We start from the raw sequence: 20,442 nt of genomic DNA, 5'->3' as shown, positions 1-20,442 counted from the left end.
TACAGTGCTTGATGAACCTCTTTAGATAATCCATGACCTGGCATTCTCTGTTATTAAGTGTTTCATGTTGTAATATGGATATAACTTTTCTTGCTGTTGGAGTAAGGCTCATCATCAATTCACTTAGTCCCCCTGGAGGTAGTTACAGTTTTTTCAACATTCTGCTATGTAAGCTGGATCTTGCACAATTTCTTTTTTGTGCCATATCAAGTAAGATCTGCATTTTTCTCAGTGATAAGAAGTTTCACATCATGAGCTTCCAAGAATTCAACCCATTCTTCTCGTTCAGAGACAGATGTAAAGTCTCTCATTGCTTCTTCAACAAGCTGCTTTTCCTCTTGAGAAACTCTCCAGAACTGCTTTTAAGAGCTCATCCTCATCAATGTTAAGTCTAAGGCAATGACACAGAAAAGGCTTGGCTAGCACGATGGGAAAGTATTGAACAGTGTTATAACCAAGAACCATCACTTTAGCTACATTTTCCCATTCATCTTTCATATCATGTCTTGTCATGGGTACTTTTAGTGTGTTTCCTGATGTACATTTCATGATAAATGTACCAAAACACTCACTCAATTGAAGTAATTTATACTGACATAAATTCACCTCTAGTGATACATGTTTTTGGATTGTGTAGGAAACCCTTCCACAATCCCACTAAGGAATGTGTCCTACTTTGCACGGGTTAATATTGAAAACACAAGATCAACAATCCTTCGAAGCCCCTCGGTCTTCTAAAAAAGGTTCTGCTCCAAGTTGTGATATGGCAGTTACATGTGATATGGCAGTTACATGTGATATGGCAGTTAAATGTGATATGGCAGTTAAATGTGATATGGCAGTTACATGTGATATGGCAGTTACATGTGATGTGGCAGTTACATGTGATGTGGCAGTTACATGTGATGTGGCAGTTACACGTGATATGGCAGTTACATGTGATGTGGCAGTTACATGTGATATGGCAGTTACATGTGATATGGCAGTTACACGTGATATGGGAGTTACATGTGATATGGCAGTTACACGTGATATGGCAGTTACATGTGATATGGCAGTTACATGTGATGTGGCAGTTACACGTGATGTGGCAGTTACACGTGATATGGCAGTTACACGTGATGTGGCAGTTACACGTGATGTGGCAGTTACACGTGATGTGGCAGTTACATGTGATGTGGCAGTTACATGTGATATGGCAGTTACATGTGATATGGCAGTTACATGTGATGTGGCAGTTACATGTGATATGGCAGTTACATGTGATGTGGCAGTTACATGTGATGTGGCAGTTACATGTGATATGGCAGTTACATGTGATATGGCAGTTACATGTGATGTGGCAGTTACATGTGATATGGCAGTTACATGTGATATGGCAGTTAAATGTGATGTGGCAGTTACATGTGATATGGCAGTTACATGTGATGTGGCAGTTACATGTGATATGGCAGTTACATGTGATGTGGCAGTTACATGTGATATGGCAGTTACATGTGATGTGGCAGTTACACGTGATGTGGCAGTTACATGTGATATGGCAGTTACACGTGATGTGGCAGTTACATGTGATGTGGCAGTTACATGTGATGTGGCAGTTCCCCCCCCACACATTTCTATTCACACAATGCATCTCTAAAAATCCCACCATTGTCTTCTCCTTTCTCTGTGCTACCATTAGGTAGGACCATCTCAATTTCTATAAGACAATCATTGACAGATACTAAGCCATCTGTAAAAGCTGCATTAAGATCTTGGAAAAAGTTCTTCCTCACATTCACATGCCTCAGCTGAGGTAGAAGGATCTCGTGACTGCAAATTCATCTACTGTGTTAATGCTTGTACTTGGAGTTGTGTCTATCGTCTTGTAAGATAGATACAGTCTCAGCATCTTTACCTTCCTCGGTTCATATTGTTCACCTAATGTTCTCTGTGGATGTAGTTCTTCTTCTGTGAAGTCTCTCAATTTCAATTCACCATCACCACCACCACTACCAACACCACCACCACCACCACCGCCGCCACCACCACCATGCTTTTCTTTGATCTGGACAAAGGAGCCATGAATCTCTTCAGACAGTCCCATTTGGTATCTTCGCTCTGTTTTTGGGCATTTGAGTTTCCACTGAGCTTTTCTGAACGATTATCACCCTTCTTCCTCTTGCAGGCTCGCTTTTCTTGCAATTTTGACATGAGGTTTTCTGTTGCTTTAGAAAATGTAGTGCTATTTCCTTCTAATGCAGCTACTTCTGTTCTGCAGTACTGTCTTATTGCTATCCGGTCTCCAGATCTGGGGACATATGTCAAAAGCTGTTCATCTGACATACTATCGACTGCATTGCAGTCAATCTAAAAGAATTAATTTTTAATTCATTATTAATGAATTAATTTTAAATTTTTGTTTTTTAATTTTTAAATTAATTTTTTTAAATGAGGGGAGGGGCTACAAATCCGTGAGTACAGTCTGCAAACATGACATGAGGAGCACGGTTTATGAATTTGTGGGTACGGATTACAAAAACTGAGAGCACGGATTGTTAACTCGTGTGTACGGTTTATTAATCCGTGAGTACGGTTTATAAACAGAGGGGACAGTTTATTAATCCGTGAGTACGGTTTATAAACAGAGGGGACAGTTTAATAATCTGTGAGTACGGTTTATAAACTGAGGGGATGAATTACAAAACCGTGATCACAGGTTTGTGGCTCTTGTTTTCTTTTCTCCAAGGGGTGACCAGGCGAGCTCCGTAGACTGGAGTTACTGCTAGCAGATAATGTTATATTCTTCAGTAACATCGGTGTTTTATTCCACTTAAACCACAACAGTGTACCAGCAGATAAGAGAAGTGGGTGAGAAGTGTGTGTGTGTGTATGTGTGTGTGAATATAGAACTGTAACTTAGAGACTAATCTAAATATTTAGAAGTGTGTGTTCAGAATTTCTCCACACAAAACATCAGGTCAATAAATGTAGTCGAGATCTGAGACCGTTTATTAATAAGCAGCATGAGGACTCCTGTAACTCTCAGGACTCCTGTAACTCTCAAGACTCCTGTAACTCTCAAGACTCCTGTAACTCTCAAGACTCCTGTAACTCTCAAGACTCCTGTAACTCTCAAGATTCCTGTAACTCTCAAGACTCCTGTAACTCTCAAGACTCCTGTAACTCTCAGGACTCCTGTAACTCTCAAGACTCCTGTAACTCTCAAGACTCCTGTAACTCTCAAGACTCCTGTAACTCGGACAGACACAAATCTAATCTAAAGGAAAAACACGTGAACTTTACACTCAGTTCAGCTGCTCAAAATCTTCTGTTCCTATTTCTTATCTATGTAATGGTTAATGTTTTCATGATACCATCATGGGCCCCTGGCTACTCTTTGTAAACCCCCCCCCCCCCACACACACACACACACAGACCCAACCCTTAACCATGTTCACTAAGAAAAAATATTTAGTACCATGTCTTTCTGTACATTTTAGTCCACGTGTTCCGTTACTATAAACAGCAATGCTACAGAAATCAGGCATTCACAGATCTACAATCAGCAACCAAGTAACAGCTTTAAACATCTGCAACAGTACAGAACACACACACTAAAGTGAAAACACTTACTTTGTGTTCTTACAGAGACACAAAGAATAAAAAATGCTCTTTTGAGGTTTGTGTTTTCTTTCTGCTGATTTGTTCTGAGCCGTTTCAGGTCCCATTTTATCCTGGAGTTATCCCAGGATCTGAGCTACAGGCAGCCGATCGGCCTCCTGTACTCCCTCTGCAGTGACAGCTGAGGCCATCCTGGAGCCATTCATGGTGGTTAGGACACGGCTAATCCCCGGGGTATTGGTGGTGCAGCGGGTGGTTGAAGTGTAGGTCGCTTTACATAAGTCTCCTCATCTGACTGAGATGGCTGTGAGGCATTTGGATCCCGTTGTGTTGTTTCACCTTTTGCCAGTGGGAGCTGATGTCTTTGGCTGTTGTTCCTCCTGCTGTGATCATTCAATTCAATTCAATTCAATTCAAGTTTATTTGTACAGCGCTTTTTACTGTGGGCTTTGTCTCAAAGCAGCTTTACAGAACATAAACATAGAACAGAAGGTAAACATAAGGAGAAATACAAAGAATTAATATAGTAAAAAATTAAGATATATATAGTTCACAGTGTGTATGTATGTATGTATGTGTGTGTGTGTGTGTATGTGTGTGTGTATGTATGTATGTGTGTGTGTGTGTATGTATGTGTGTGTGTATGTATGTGTGTGTGTATGGGTGTGTATGTATGTGTGTGTGTATGTGTGTATGTATGTATGTATCCCTTATGAGCAAGTCTGAGGTGACTCAGGCAGCAGTGGCAAGGAAAAACTCCCTTAAATTGGTAAGGAAGGAACCTTGAGAGGAACCGGACTCAAGGGGGAACCCATCCTCATATGGGTGACACTGGGGGTGAGATTACAAATATACAGTCAAACAAGTGTTGTATTGGTGTAAAGATCACATGGAGTTCAGATCTCCTCTTGGTATCATAGAGTCCAACTGGAGCTGGTAGATCTGTAGATGTCTCAGGATTCACATAGAGTCAGCCTCATCTCAGTGGAGGAGTGAAAATCTTCATTGCACGGAAGACGATCGGAGCTGGTACAATGTCTGGATGCCTCGAGATGGGTAGAAAGAGAGAAGCAGTGTAGAGGGATTAACATCTGCTGTTCATAAAAAAGGTGAAAAAGTATTGGTGCATAATTTTATGGGATGTATTATGTGTGTGTGTGTGTGTATACGCCTGACTAAAGAGATGAGTTTTTAATCTACATTTAAACTGAAAGTGTGTCTGAGCCCCGAACACTATCAGGAAGACTATTCCAAAGTTTGGGAGCTAAATAAGAAAACGCTCTACCACCTTTAGTAGACTTAGATATTCTGGGAACTAGCAGAAGTCCTGAGTTTTGTGATCTCAGAGAGCGTGAAGGATTGTAACGTGTTAGAAGACTAGTTAGATACATGGGAGCTAAACCATTAAGAGCCTTGTACGTAAGTAGCAGCAGTTTGTAATCAGTTCTAAACTTAACAGGTAGCCAGTGTAGAGATGATAACATTGGGGTTGTAATGTGTCTGTCTGTGTTTTCCCCTTGTTTCTGTCTGCCATCTTTCCCTGATGTTAATTGTTGACCCCGCCCACCTATCTGTTACCATGGACACTAATTACATTCATTCTCTTCCCCAGGTGTTTTGTCTTAGTCCTTGTCTGTCTCTGTTTTGTGATTGGTTCTCGTTCACCATATATACTCTGTCTGTTCACTTCAATGTTGTTGGTCGTTGTTGGTGTGTGCATGTCCATGTTCCCGTTTCCTGTTTGTTCCGCGTTGCCTGCCTGTTTGTTTGTGTTTTGTTTAGTAAAAACCTCTAAACTGCATTTGGATCCTCACTCGCCTTTGTTTCACCGTGTCACCTCGTGACAGAACGACCAACCTCCAATGGATCCAGCAGAACTCCTGTTTTGCCTACGTCAGGAGGACGCCCCAGTTGAGGAGTACACGGAGGTATTCTTGGACCTGTGCAGCGAGGTCAATTTCGATGAGAAGGCGCTCAAAGACATTTTTAAGCACGGACTAAGGGAGATCCTGCGGTATTTGATGCCGTCTACCAGAGAAATAAAGACATTCTCGGAGTTCGTCAACTTGGCGTTGCTCCTGGACGGGTCCACGCTGAGCGTGAACACTGTAGAGACGGAAGCCGGCCGTAAGTATTTTTTTGGGGGGGGCAGCAAGCATCGGGATCCGTGGGCCACAGAGTGGAATCAGCCACGGACGCCCGAATGCTCCACAGTGCCTCCGCCCAGACCAGTCCCGTGCACATCCGTGATTGAGCCAGTTCCCATGGCTACCGTACCGGCGAGCTCGGCTGAGGTCCGTGCTAACCGGCTGGTCTCCAAACTGGCGGATACCCCGATGAGGTCGGCTCGGGCGGCCGGCATCCCTAAGCCGCCAGCTGGACCAGCCGGGTTGCCGGAACCAGCCGTGTCGCCGGAACCGACCGGGTCGATGGAACCTGCCGAACCGACCGGGTCGACGGAACCGACCGGGTCGACGGAACCTGCCGAACCGACCGGGTCGACGGAACTGACCGGGTCGACGGAACCTGCCGGGTCGACGGAACCGACCTGGTCGACGGAACCGGCCGAGCTGACGGAACCAGCCGAATCGGCCGGGTCGACCGAAATGACTGAGTCAGAGGACGCCATCATGACACCCAAACTACCTGAACTCTCTGCCTGGCCTGAACCTATGCATGTTCCTGTTTTCCTGTGTTTTGCTTCGCTGGACTTGCCAGCCCTTCTACCTCCTGTCCCTGTTCATAGGCCCAAAGCACCACCCTGGCTGCCAACTCCGTTCCGGTCTCTGGCTCCGCCTCCAGCACCACCCTGGTCCCCGGTCCTGCTCTGGTCTCTGGCTTCGCCTCCAGCACCACCCTGGTCTCCGGTCCTGCTCTGGTCTCTAGCTCCGCCTCCAGCACCACCCTGGTCTCCGGTCCTGCTCTGGTCTCTGGCTCCGCCTCCAGCACCACCCTGGTCCCCGGTCCTGCTCTGGTCTCTGGCTCCGCCTCCAGCACCACCCTGGTCTCCGGTCCTGCTCTGGTCTCTGGCTCTGCCTCCGGCACCGCCCTGGCCTCCTGTTCTCCCGGCGCCGCCCTGGCCTCCTGTTCTCCCGGCGCCGCCCTGGCCTCCTGTTCTCCCGGCGCCGCCCTGGCCTCCTGCTCTGCCGGCGCCGCCTTGGCCTCCTGCTCTGCCGGCGCCGCCTTGGCCTCCTGCTCTGCCGGCGCCGCCCTGGCCTCCTGCTCTGCCGGCGCCGCCCTGGCCTCCTGCTCTGCCGGCGCCGCCCTGGCCTCCTGCTCTGCCGGCGCCGCCCTGGCCTCCTGCTCTGCCGGCGCCGCCCTGGCCTCCTGCTCTGCCGGCGCCGCCCTGGCCTCCGGCTCGGCTGGCGCAACCCCGGCCTCCTGCTCGGGGGGCGCCACCACTACACGAACCCGACCCGCCCTCCCACCCTGGTTGCGCCTTCGCTCCACCCGCCTGAACTGGGTTTTGTGGACTTGGGAGCGTCTGGAAGCCGCTCGTAGGGGGGGGGCTCTGTAATGTGTCTGTCTGTGTTTTCCCCTTGTTTCTGTCTGCCGTCTTTCCCTGATGTTAATTGTTGACCCCGCCCACCTATCTGTTACCATGGACACTAATTACATTCATTCTCTTCCCCAGGTGTTTTGTCTTAGTCCTTGTCTGTCTCTGTTTTGTGATTGGTTCTCGTTCACCATATATACTCTGTCTGTTCACTTCAATGTTGTTGGTCGTTGTTGGTGTGTGCATGTCCATGTTCCCGTTTCCTGTTTGTTCCGCGTTGCCTGCCTGTTTGTTTGTGTTTTGTTTAGTAAAAACCTCTAAACTGCATTTGGATCCTCACTCGCCTTTGTTTCACCGTGTCACCTCGTGACAGGGGTTATATGGTCATACTTTCTTGTCCTAGTGAGAACTCTGGCAGCTGCATTTTGGACTAACTGTAACCTATTTATTAAAGATGCAGGACAACCACCTAGTAATGCATTACAATAGTCCAGTCTAGAGGTCATGAAGGCAGGAACTAGCTTCTCAGCATCAGATACAGACAGGATGTTTCTCAGCTTGGTGATGTTTCTAAGGTGAAGAAGGCTGTGTTTGTAATATGGTGATATGAGTTTAAAGACAAGTTACTGTCTAATAAACACCAGGTCTTTCACTGTCGAGCTACTAGTAACAGTACATCCCTCTAAATGGGAGTTAAGTTGTGAGAGTTTATGTGCACTGGTTTTTGGACCTATGAGTAGTATTTCTGTCTTATCGGAGTTTAACAATAGAAAGTTGCAGCTCATCCAGTCTTTTATCTCTCTAAGGCACTGAGTTAATTTGGACACTGTGGCTATTTCATCTGGTTTTGATGAGATATATAACTGTGTGTCATCAGCATAACAATGGAAACTAATCCCATGTCTTCTAATAATGTTCCCTAATGGAAGCATGTATATAGAGAAAAGCAGAGGTCCTAGAACTGATCCTTGAGGGTCCCCATAATTAACTGGTAGTAAACTGGAGGATTCACCATTTAATTCTACAAAATGGTATCGATCAGACAGGTACGATCTAAACCAACTTAAAGCCTGACCATGAATACCTGTGTAATATTGTAAGCGATCTAGAAGAATGTTGTGATCTATAGTGTCGAATGCACCACTAAGGTCAAGTAGAACTAATAGTGACATACAGTCTTGGTCCGAAGCTAAGAACAAGTCGTTTGTAACTTTAACAAGTGCAGTTTCTGTGCTATGATGGGGCCTGAAACCTGACTGAAACTCTACAAGGATGTTGCTCTCCTGTAAGAAGGAGCTCAGGTGAACAGACACAACCTTTTCAAGTATTTTAGACATAAACAGAAGGTGTGAGATAGGTCTGTAATTTGATAGTTCATTAGGGTCTAAGTTAGGTTTTTTGATGAGTGGCCTAATAACTGCCAACTTAAAAGACTTCTGGACGTAACCTAAAGATAACGAGGAGTTAATGATATTAAGAAGAGGCTCACCAGCTTTATGTAACACTTCTTTCAGTAGTTTAGTTGGGATGGGGTCTAGTGAACATGTTGTTGATTTAGCTGTAGTAATAAGTTTATCTAACTCTTCCTGTCCTGTACTTGTAAAGCTGTGTAAAGCCTTAGGTGAGATTGTGTCACTGGTTGCTCTCATATGTTGAGCGTCACCTATTTTATTCCTGATACCTTCGATTTTATCATTGAAGAATCTCATAAAGTCCTCACTACTGAAATGTGATGGAATAGTGTGTTCAGATTTCTGTGTTTTTGTTAAACTAGCCACTGTGCTAAATAAAAACCTGGGGTTGTTCTGGTTATGTCCTATGAGTTTGCTCAGGTGCTCAGAGCCCTAGCAGCTTTTAGAGCCTGTCTTTAGCTGGACATACTGTCCTTATTACACAGTTATAATAACCTCTAATTTAGTTTTTCTCCATTTCCGTTCGAGGTTACGGGTCTCCCTCTTGAGGGTGTGAGTATGACTATTATACTATTATACGTTTGTGTTTAAGGGTACAGTAAGAAGTCCAGACAGATCAGGCAGGTTATCTGTGAATCTGTCTTTAGGGGTCAGAATAATGGTTCTACCGAGTCGATAACGTGGTGAGACACAGTTAGTCTGTTCTATAGGTAGTGTGTACATTATGAGGTAATGGTCTGTGATGTCATCACTTTGAGGTATGATATCTATATCAGTGACTTCTATTCTGTGTGATATTATTAAATCTAGTGTGTGGTTACGTCGCTGAGTTGCACTAGTGATGTTTTGTTTGAGCCCAAGTGAGTTTAGTAAGTCCATAAATGTGAGTCCTAAAGCGTCGTTTGTGTCATCAACATGAATGTTAAAGTCTCCTACAATTAATGCTTTGTCAAAGTTAACCAATAGGTCTGAGAGAAAATCTGTGAATTCTCTAAGAAAAACTGTGTAGGGCCCTGGGGCCCGGGGCCCTTGGGGTCTGGGGGTCTGTACACGGTCGCTAGAGCAAGAGACATCAGGGATTTCTTCGTGTGCATGTGCGATAGTGTAACATTAAGGACGAGCACTTCAAAAGAACTAAATCTATGCTGTGTTCTCTGGGTAACAGTGAGGTAATCACTAAGGATAGTGACAGCACCACCTCCACCACCTCCACCACCAGTCTGACAAGGCTCGTGCTTATAGATATATCCTGATGGTGTAGACTCATTTAGACTGATGTAATCATTAGGTTTAATCCCTAATGACCTAATGTTCAGGAGCCCAAACTTTAGGAACTGTTTTAGTTTCTTTGGCATTTTTCTGGTCTAATTACAGTAAGATTATTTCGAGAACTTCTCACGTATTTACTTTTTGATCTCACTGCTCGGGGAACAGACACAGTTTCTATAGGGTGAGCTTTGTGTGCATTGTGTCAGTGTGTTGAGGTGAAGAATGGCTATTGAGATTTAAATTTAAGGAGTAGTTTACCAGTCAGAAGGTGTTCAGCGCCCTGGAGATGTGGTCCGAGAGGATCTCCGCTCCAACTCTGCTGGGGTGCAGACCATCAGCACGGAATAGCCTAGGATGCTCCCAGAAAACATTCCAGTTATCAATAAAGAATAGTTTCTGAGCCTGACACCATGACTGTAACCATTCATTTAAAGTGAAAAGTCTACTGAACCTTTCAATTCCCCGCTGGTACGTGGGAAGCGTTCCAGACACGATGATCCTCACCGTGGGAGCTGTGCTGCGAACCGTCTCCACCAGGGTGTTGAAGTCCCTCTTCAGGATCTCCGACTGCCTCAGGCTGGTGTCGTGCTGAAGAACCACAGCTCTGGTGTTTCTGCTCATGACCTTAGGTACCTGTGCAGCGACATCATCATACTGTAGGTTCCAGACTTTTACTGTCATGTGCACCGACTTACAATGAAATACTTATTTTGTTTTTAGCTCAAGAGAAGAAAGAGTAGAAGCACCGCAAACATTAAAATGATAACAAACCTTAAATAAAAATATAGTAAATAAATTTCAATAAAAGTAAGAATAAGAGATAAAATTAAGAAATAGAATAAAAAACTCTTCTTTTTTACTTCCTGATATTTTTCATTTTTCTTTACCTTTTTTATTGCACTATTATAATAGTATTCATTTATAAATGTATATATTTTGTATAGATGGAGATTCACCCCGGACCCTTATGGAGACCACCGCTCTACATCCTGCATCACAGAGCTTGTAAAGGATTAGAGGGATTTTCCATCTCCATTACAAACGACAACTAAAAAGAAAGACATGTCATGAACAACTCTACCACAGAACCCAAGAACAGTTTAACTTTGTCCAGTGAGAGGACAGTTTACACGCATTTTAGTACACATGCTGCTTAGTGAAAGTGTGTGTGTGTGTGTGTGTGTGTGTGTGTGCCAGGGTGTGCATGACTGTGTGTGTGGGTGTGCGCATGTGTGTGCCAGGGTGTGAGTGTGTGTGTGTGTGTGTGTGTGTGTTCGCATGTGTGTGTGCCAGGGTGTGCATGAGTGTGTGTGTGTGTGTGTGTGTGTGTGTGCGTGGTGTGTGTGTGTGTGTGTGCGTGTGTGCGCGCATGTGCGTGTGCTAGGGTGTGCATGAGTGTGTGTGTGTGTGTGTGTGCGCATGTGTGTGCGCATGTGTGTGTGCCAGAGTGTGTGTGTGTGTGTGTGTGTGTGTGTGTGTGTGTGTGTGTGTGCGTGTGTGTGTGTATATGTGTGTGTGTGAGTGTGTGTTAATCAAAGTTAACCAAGACGAGGAGAGAACCCAACAACTCTAGGTCAAACTCCTGAGAGAGAGAGAGAGAGAGAGAGAGAGAGAGAGAGAGAGAGAGAGAGAGAGAGAGAGAGAGAGACAGAGAGAGAGAGAGAGAGAGAGAGAGAGAGACAGAGACAGAGAGAGAGAGAGAGAGAGAGAGAGAGAGAGAGAGAGACAGAGAGAGAGAGAGAGAGACACAGAGAGAGAGAGAGAGAGAGAGAGAGAGAACTTGTATAATCTACAAATACAAATTACAGGTTTAGTTTGTTGCCAAAGGGGCAGGGATAATCACATCCATTATTAACACCCCTTAAAGATACAGTGTGTGTATATGTACAGTCTACACCCACACACACACACACACACACACACACACACACACACACACACACACACACACACACAGCTGTAAATGAGTAGTAGTGTAGAACTTTGTACTATACTTTACATAACTCCAGCTGACAGTAAGACAGACTAACAGACATGGACACACTTTTCACTCTTGCAGTTTTCAGCTTCAGCTTTTTGTTGTTTTTTATAAAGTTCCCTTATTTCCTGCATGACTGTGTGTTCATGATGAAATCCCTCAGGGTCAGGTCAAAGCGCATGAACTTTCGGAAGAGCGTTCCCTACTACACGGTGCTGGACTGCTTCGTGGCTGCCGCACACCGACACCCCCACAAGCCCTTTGTTGTGTTTGAGGATGATGTCTACACCTACCAGCAGGTGGACCGCTGGAGCAACAGGGCAGCACACGCGCTGCGTAAACACACCACCCTGCGAGAGGGAGACACGGCCGCGCTGCTCATGGCCAATGAACCACACTTCATCTTCCTCTGCCTCGGGCTGATGAAGATCGGATGCTCTACATCACTTCTCAACACCAACATTCGGGGCAAATCTTTAACGCACTGCTTCTTGTGTTGTGAGGCGAAGGTGCTGATCGCAGGAGCAGGTGATATACACATTTTTATACAAGGTGTCATTTTAGCTTTATATTTTATGTTCCCTCAAAAATATCATGAGTTCTAAATCTTTGGTGGTATTTTTTATTCTCTATGTGCGAGAGATCTCCGATATTACCCAGAATGCCGTGCATCTTACCACATACCTTTGTCCTCTGTGAGAACAGATAAACAGACGTTAACCTTCGGTTGAACCTCCTGCGCAGATCTGAGGGAGGATCCGTGTAAGGGTCAGTAATAGTTAGAATTACAGCCGAGTTTCTCGCTGGATCAAAGTCCCTTTTACAAACATTTCTGCAGGCACCAAACACTTGGAGGTAAACATCTATTCCTCAGGGTTAGCTTTTCATGTCAACTGAGCAGGACTTTCCTTTCATCTGAAGCATACAAGACCTGATGGTCCTGGTCAACAAAGGTGGTTTATCATCACAGTCCTGCTGGAACAATCTGAGGAGGGATTGGTAACATCCCAGTTTTACACCTTCTCCTGATTTCAGTTCCAGTCCCATTTAATATATTCTGGAAATTTTAGTTTTTCTGGACATCTACTGTAAGATGTTTCTGGAAGATCTACTGTATAGGCAAAATCTTTGTAGCTGGTGTAGTGTAGATCCACACTGCACAAAAACCGATCTTAAGAATGTTTCTGAGAAACTTCATGCTGTGAGAGTCACTGGTCCTGATTCCTCTTGATCTATAAACATCTTCAAACATCATCAAGACTATCCTGTCCTTCCTCATGACACCTAGGAATTCATGGCACAGCATGACATTGGCTTTCTTACCTGCATTGACACTCGTTTCACACGACATGGATAAGATCTTCACCTGTCTATACAGACTCTCCACTGGTGTCCCACAAAGCTCAGTACTACATTTACATTTACATTTACAGCATTTGGCAGACGCCCTTATCCAGAGCGACGTACATAAGTGCTTAAATCTCTAACACTGAATACATTAATGCTGGTTCACTAGGTTACATACTTAAGATACCATGAGTTTAAAACATTTGTTCAAAGTTACAATGAAAAAGTGTCAAAGGTGTTTTTTTTTGTTTGTTTTTTTAAATGCAAAAGATAAGGAAAGAAGTGCTAGTTGAAGTGCTTCCTGAATAAGTAGGTCTTCAACCGCCGCTTGAAAATAGCCAGTGACTCGGCTGTCCGGACCTCTAGGGGAAGTTCATTCCACCACCTTGGTGCCAGTACAGAGAAGAGTCTTGTAGTATACTTGCCTCTTACCCTGAGAGATGGTGGAACCAGTCGAGCAGTGCTGGTAGATCGGAGGTTACGGGGTGCAGTGCGAGGAATGATGAGGGCTTTGAGGTAAGAGGGGGCTGGTCCATTTTTGGCTTTGTAGGCCAGCATCAGTGTTTTGAACCGGATGCGTGCAGCTACCGGAAGCCAGTGGAGGGATCGCAGTAGCGGGGTGGTATGTGAGAACTTTGGCAGGTTGAAAACAAGCCGGGCAGCTGCATTTTGGATCATTTGCAGAGGACGGATTGCGTTCATAGGTAGACCTGCCAGCAGTGCATTGCAGTAATCCAGTCTAGAAATGACAAGAGACTGAACAAGTACCTGGGCAGTCTGTGTGGACAAAAATGGCCGAATCCTTCTAATGTTGTAGAGAAGAAACCGACATGAGCGAGTCACATTTGCAACATGAGAGGAAAAGGACAGATGATTGTCCATGGTTACCCCAAGGTTGCGAGCTGTGCGAACAGTACTGGGTCCTCTCCTGTTCTCCTTCTATATCTGTTCATATCCTTTATATCTCCACTCTCAATAGTTCCACATCTCTCACATTATTTCTCAAAGCATGGCCGTGGTGTTGGCTCTCAGCACATCCTCACACACACTCCATATCCTCACACACACTCCATATCACACACTGGTGTTGGCACTTAGCACATCCTCAAAACACACTCCATATCACACACTGGTGTTGGCACTCAGCACATCCTCAAACACACTCCATATCACACACTGGTGTTGGCACTCAGCACATCCTCACACACACTCCATATCCTCACACACACTCCATATCACACACTGGTGTTGGCACTTAGCACATCCTCAAAACACACTCCATATCACACACTGGTGTTGGCACTCAGCACATCCTCACACACACTCCATATCCTCACACACACTCCATATCACACACTGGTGTTGGCACTCAGCACATCCCCACACACACTCCATATCCTCACACACACTCCATATCACACACTGGTGTTGGCACTCAGCACATCCTCACACACACTCCATATCCTCACACACACTCCATATCACACACTGGTGTTGGCACTCAGCACATCCTCACACACACTCCATATCCCCACACACACTCCATATCACACACTGGTGTTGGCACTCAGCACATCCCCACACACACTCCATAGCACACACTGGTGTTGGCACTCAGCACATCCTCACACACACTCCATATCCCCACACACACTCCATATCACACACTGGTGTTGGCACTCAGCACATCCCCACACACACTCCATAGCACACACTGGTGTTGGCACTCAGCACATCCTCACACACACTCCATATCCTCACACACACTCCATATCACACACTGGTGTTGGCACTCTGCACATCCTCACACACACTCATGTATCTGCTCAGATAGCAGCATGTCTGCGTCCCCACGTGACGGTCTCCATGAAGAACTCGTAGATCACACCGTCTGACGAGGCAACCTTGGTGTAGTCACGCACAACTATCCTTCTTGTATCACACTGTTACCATGATCTGTGGACGACAGTCATGTCGTTACTCAGTCGTTTGTCATCGTGAGATTAGACTGTTACAGCCTGGCAGGTCTGCATGCTGCAGCATCAGATTTTAAAGCACTCATCACGTTTCTATTTATTTATGTGTCTCTGTCCCCACATCACTGAATGTGTCTCATATTGTTTAGTTTTGGAGAATTGTTGTGCAGTTTGTTGTAGTCAGATGTTTGTGATGTTGTTTCAGAGTATCGCAGTGCAGTGTGTGAGGTGCTGCCCGAGTTGCGCAAACGTGGCGTAAGTGTTTTCCTGTTGTGTGATAATTGTGACTTTGATGGAGTTCAGTCTCTGAAAGACAAGATGGACATCAGTGAGGACGGTCCTGTGAGTCACACACTGAGAGCTAACATCACCATGAAAAGCCCAGCCTTTTACATCTATACATCAGGAACTACAGGTACACAAATACACAACCACACACACAAAACCACAAATGGTGATATACTGTATGAACCGTGTGTGTGTGTGTGTGTGTGTGTGTGTGTGTGTGTGTGTGTGTGTGTGTGTGTGTAGGTCTCCCTAAAGCAGGAGTTATACTTCATGAACGAATATGGAGTGCCGCTTTCTTCCAGTCTCTGTTTGGTGTGAAGCCTGATGATGTCATCTACATACCACTCCCCCTTTACCATGCTGCAGGACTGATCATTGGCCTCGGTGGGGCAATAGAGAGGGGTAAGACTCAAGAAATTCTTACAAACACCTGTTTTTCAAATGTTCTGTACAGTTTTGCTGTAAATGTTCCCTGTGTGTGTGTGTGTGTGTGTGTGTGTGTGTGTGTGTGTGTGTGTGTGTGTGTGTGTGTGTGTGTGTGTGTGTGTGTGTGTGTGTGTGTGTGTGTGTGTGTGTGTGTGTGTGTGTGTGTGTGTGTGTTCAGGAATCACAGTGGTGTTGAGGAAGAAGTTCTCAGTGTCTCAGTTTTGGACTGATTGCAGGAAGCACAACGTGACAGTGATCCAGTATATCGGAGAGATCATGCGCTACCTCTGTAACACACCCAAGGTAACACAACACAGCACAACATACACAACACAACACAACATACACAACACAACACAACATACACAACAAAACACAACACAACACAACACAACACAACACAACATACACAACACAACACAACATACACAACACAACACAACATACACAACACAACACAACATACACAACACAACACAACACAACATACACAACATACACAACACAACACAACATACACAACACAACATACACAACACAACACAACACAACATACACAACATACACAACATACACAACACAACACAACATACACAACACAACACAACATACACAACACAACACAACATACACAACATACACAACACAACATACACAACACAACACAACATACACAACACAACACAACATACACAACACAACACAACACACACAACACAACACAACACAACATACACAACACAACATACACAACACAGCACAACATACACAACACAACACAACATACACAACACAACACAACATACACAACACAACATACACAACACAACACACACAACACAACACAACATACACAACACAACACAACATACACAACACAACACAACATACACAACACAACACAACACAACATACACAACACAACACGACATACACAACACAACACAACACAACACGACATACACAACATACACAACACAACACAACACAACATACACAACACAACACAACACAACATACACAACACAACACAACACGACATACACAACACGACATACACAACACGACATACACAACACGACACGACACAACAGAACACAACACAACATACACACCACACAGATGTGTGTTAGAATAATGAGGTAAATCACATTTAAAACCGATTCAGTCCTGCACACAGTAATGTGTGTGTTCCCCAGAGAGACGCAGACCGTCAGCACTCGGTGCGACTCGCCATCGGAAATGGACTCCGTGCTGAAGTCTGGCAAGAGTTTCAGTGCAGGTTTGGTGTGAAAAAAATTGGAGAGTTCTACGGTGCCTCTGATGGGAACATGAGCTTCCTCAACTACACGGGGAAAGTCGGGGCTGTGGGTAAAGTGAACTTCCTCCAGAGGGTCAGTGTGTGACGGAACCTGCACAAGCACTGTCACAAACACCTCAGTGTCATGGCAATGTGTTAGATCTAATCCCCCCACTGTCTACTAATCACCCCACAGTCTACTAATCACCCCACACTCTACTAATCACCCCACTGTCTACTAATCACCCCACTGTCTACTAATCACCCCACTGTCTACTAATCACCCCACAGTCTACTAATCACTTCCTTACTGTACTTAAGTACATTTTCCTGGTATCAGTTTTTACTCCACTATTTATTTTTCGGACAACTTTTGACTTTTCCTCATTACATTTTTACACAAATATCTGTACTTTTTACTTCTTACATTTCCCAAACAGACTCGTTACTTTTAGTATTATTCCTTCTCATTGGACGCTGTTTCCAGCCTATCATCCTATCATTGTGCGGCTTTTTCCCCATGTGACTGGTGTACTGTATTATTTACTGGCTATCAGACATAGACTAAGGATAGCGGAGCTAACAATGAGCAGCGCCTACAAAAGGAATGGCTAATGTTCATTCAGAGGGAGTCACCGATGTTAAAGTAACTAACAACGAGGACCTTCCTGAACACACATGGCCATATATGAGGGAGATGTTTGTAATAATCGGCGTCAAAAAGGATTCCTGGCGAATGCGTTGTGAATTGTGTCACCCAGGGGGGGTTCTAGCCCTTTATTAGGGGGGCTTCAGCCCCCTGTCTGTAATCTCAGCCACCCTAAAACTATAAGGAGCATTTTTACTTTCATAAATAAACAATAAAAATGACGTTAAAATGCAGGACGTGTCGTCGATGGGAAAGACAATTATTTATCAGTTTGATCCAAGAGCGATTTTTTTTACTTTGCTTTTACACGCGTGTGTTGTAGTGTTTCACACGTGCGTCTTCAGCTGTCTGCTTTATTAGGACGGAGAAGCACAGGTACGCGCAGCGTGCACGCGCAGTCAGAGCTGGAGGCGTTTATCTATAACGTTAATCGGCGGAAAGACGCAAAGACGGCAACCAAAAGCAGTGAAATGTCACTATTCTTATTACCAGAGTTGTCATATAATATATAATATAGAACTCTTCTTGTTTTAAATTCTCACTGAGGGCCAAAAACCCCTAAAGATGAAACCCTAGAACTGCCCCTGGGGTCAACCCAAAAAACACCAAGTGCTTAATTTAATGAACATTAATTTTGTCATTTGTAAAACATCACAATAATTTTGAGTTGTTTTGAAGCACAGAGCTGGAATCTCCCTACAGTTTGGGATATGGCCTTGGTGATACACTTGGTATACATTATATTTCCAAAAGTATTGGGTCACCTGACCTTTCCTGCTATATGTGGTTGTTTTCTGATCTCATCCCTACTGAACACCTTTGGGATGAATGTGAACACTGACTCCACCCTACATCACCTACATCAGTGCCTGCCTTTCGTAACACTCTTGTGGCTGATGAACACAAATATCCATCAGCACACTCCAAAATTATATATGCACACACACACACACACACACACACACACACACACACACACACACACACACACACACACACACACACATATAAATAAAACATGACGTCCAGTTACCAGCATGACACTAAACAGTAGTAGTAATGACGACTTTTTACTTAAGTACATGTCAGAGCCCAAACTTCTTTACTTTAACTTGAGTAACAGAGTGTAGTCACTACATCTACTTTTACTGGAGTCTTTTAAACAATGAGTATCTGTACTTCTACTTGAGTAAAGGATGTGTGTACTTTTAACACCTCTGCAGTCTACTAATCACCCCACTGTCAACTAATCACCCCACTGTGTACTAATCACCCCACTGTGTACTAATCACCCCACTGTCAACTAATCTTTGATGAATACCTACATAATAAGGAATGATAAAGACTGACTAGCTGAAAATGATCCACACATTTAAAAAGAATAAAAAATACAGTTCATGAAACTTCCCCCTTCCCTGTTGTGATAACTCCAGAGAACATGCAAATGCATACAAAATTATTTCATCCCATAGCAAAAGATTTTGCATAGTTACAGCAGCAATGAGAAAAATACAGATGATTTGGCATGTTGTACAAACTGTCTGTGTGCAGAAACTTAATCCTCACGCACTGATTCAGTTCGACCATGAGATAGAGGCACCTGTGCGGGACAGCAGGGGGCGCTGTGTCCCTGTCCGAACAGGTGAGACTGACAGGAGAGACTAGAACTACTGTATGAAACAACAGGAATTAGAAGAATTCGAATTAATACAGGAATTATAATTAGTACATTTTATAGTTTTGTTGTTACAACAGTACCTCATAAAGATGGGTGTATTTTGTGTGTTTGTGTGTTTGTGTGTGTTTGTGTGTGTTTGTGTGTGTTTGTGTGTAGGTGAAACAGGTCTTCTGGTGTGTAAGATCACTGAGATCACTCCATTTGCAGGATATTCAGGAAATCCAGAACAAACAGAGAAGAAGAAGCTGCGTAATGTGTTTGAGGACGGAGATGTTTATCTGAACAGTGGAGACTTATTAAGGACAGATCACCACGGCTTCATGTACTTCCAGGACCGGGTTGGAGACACTTTCAGGTGTGTGTGTGTGTGTGTGTGTGTGTGTGTGTGTGTGTGTGTGTGTGTGTGTGTGTGTGTGTGTGTGTGTGTGAGAGAGAGAGAGAGAGAGAGAGAGAGAGAGAGAGAGAGAGAGAGAGAGAGAGATGTAACAGATGCCTTAAGGAAAATAAAGTCAGGCTTTATGACCAAAACAATACCTAACCCCCTCCCAGTCATTACATCATAACTAAAACCCCCATCATTACATCATAACTAAACCCCTCCCAGTCATTATATCATAACTAAACCCCTCCCAGTCATTGCATCATAACTAAACCCCTCCCAGTCATTACATCATAACTAACCCCCTCCCAGTCATTACATCATAACTAAACCCCTCCCAGTCATTACATCATAACTAAACCCCTCCCAGTCATTACATCATAACTAAACCCCTCCCAGTCATTACATCATGACTAAACCCCTCCCAGTCATTACATCATAACTAAACCCCTCCCAGTCATTACATCATAACTAAACCCCTCCCAGTCATTACATCATAACTAAACCCCTCCCAGTCATTACATCATACCTAAACCCCTCCCAGTCATTACATCATACCCAAGTCCACAGAGAGAACTTGGTGAGGTTTTTGTGTGCAGATGGAAAGGAGAGAACGTGGCCACCAGTGAAGTAGCTGGCGT

The 20,442-nt window shown here is 44.4% G+C and overlaps 2 protein-coding genes and 1 long non-coding RNA gene across 4 annotated transcripts in view; 2 read left to right on the top strand and 1 right to left on the bottom strand.

Annotated features, from left to right (window-relative positions):
* The window catches only part of LOC113657299, a 1,727,325-nt gene that overhangs the window by 739,861 nt on the left and 967,022 nt on the right, over positions 1–20,442 (bottom strand). The gene's annotated exons all lie outside the window — the stretch shown is intronic.
* Positions 1–20,442, top strand: part of LOC125146171 — a 1,103,650-nt gene that overhangs the window by 289,652 nt on the left and 793,556 nt on the right. The gene's annotated exons all lie outside the window — the stretch shown is intronic.
* Positions 11,776–20,442, top strand: part of LOC113638768 (very long-chain acyl-CoA synthetase-like) — a 10,015-nt gene continuing 1,348 nt past the window's right edge. For both annotated transcript variants that reach the window (XM_047822133.1, XM_027140244.2), the window contains exons 1-8: positions 11,776–12,286; positions 15,287–15,496; positions 15,613–15,771; positions 15,974–16,098; positions 16,995–17,189; positions 19,296–19,386; positions 19,579–19,777; positions 20,401–20,442. The exon at positions 20,401–20,442 is cut by the window's right edge and continues 56 nt beyond it. In XM_047822133.1, coding sequence (XP_047678089.1) covers positions 11,815–12,286; positions 15,287–15,496; positions 15,613–15,771; positions 15,974–16,098; positions 16,995–17,189; positions 19,296–19,386; positions 19,579–19,777; positions 20,401–20,442 — 1,493 coding nt within the window. In that variant the 5' untranslated portion in view covers positions 11,776–11,814. The remainder of the gene's footprint in view (positions 12,287–15,286; positions 15,497–15,612; positions 15,772–15,973; positions 16,099–16,994; positions 17,190–19,295; positions 19,387–19,578; positions 19,778–20,400) is intronic.

The sequence above is a fragment of the Tachysurus fulvidraco genome, chromosome 13 (genome assembly GCF_022655615.1).
Source record: "Tachysurus fulvidraco isolate hzauxx_2018 chromosome 13, HZAU_PFXX_2.0, whole genome shotgun sequence".
Classification (NCBI taxonomy): domain Eukaryota; kingdom Metazoa; phylum Chordata; class Actinopteri; order Siluriformes; family Bagridae; genus Tachysurus; species Tachysurus fulvidraco.
This window is presented reverse-complemented; position numbering and strand designations above follow the sequence as displayed.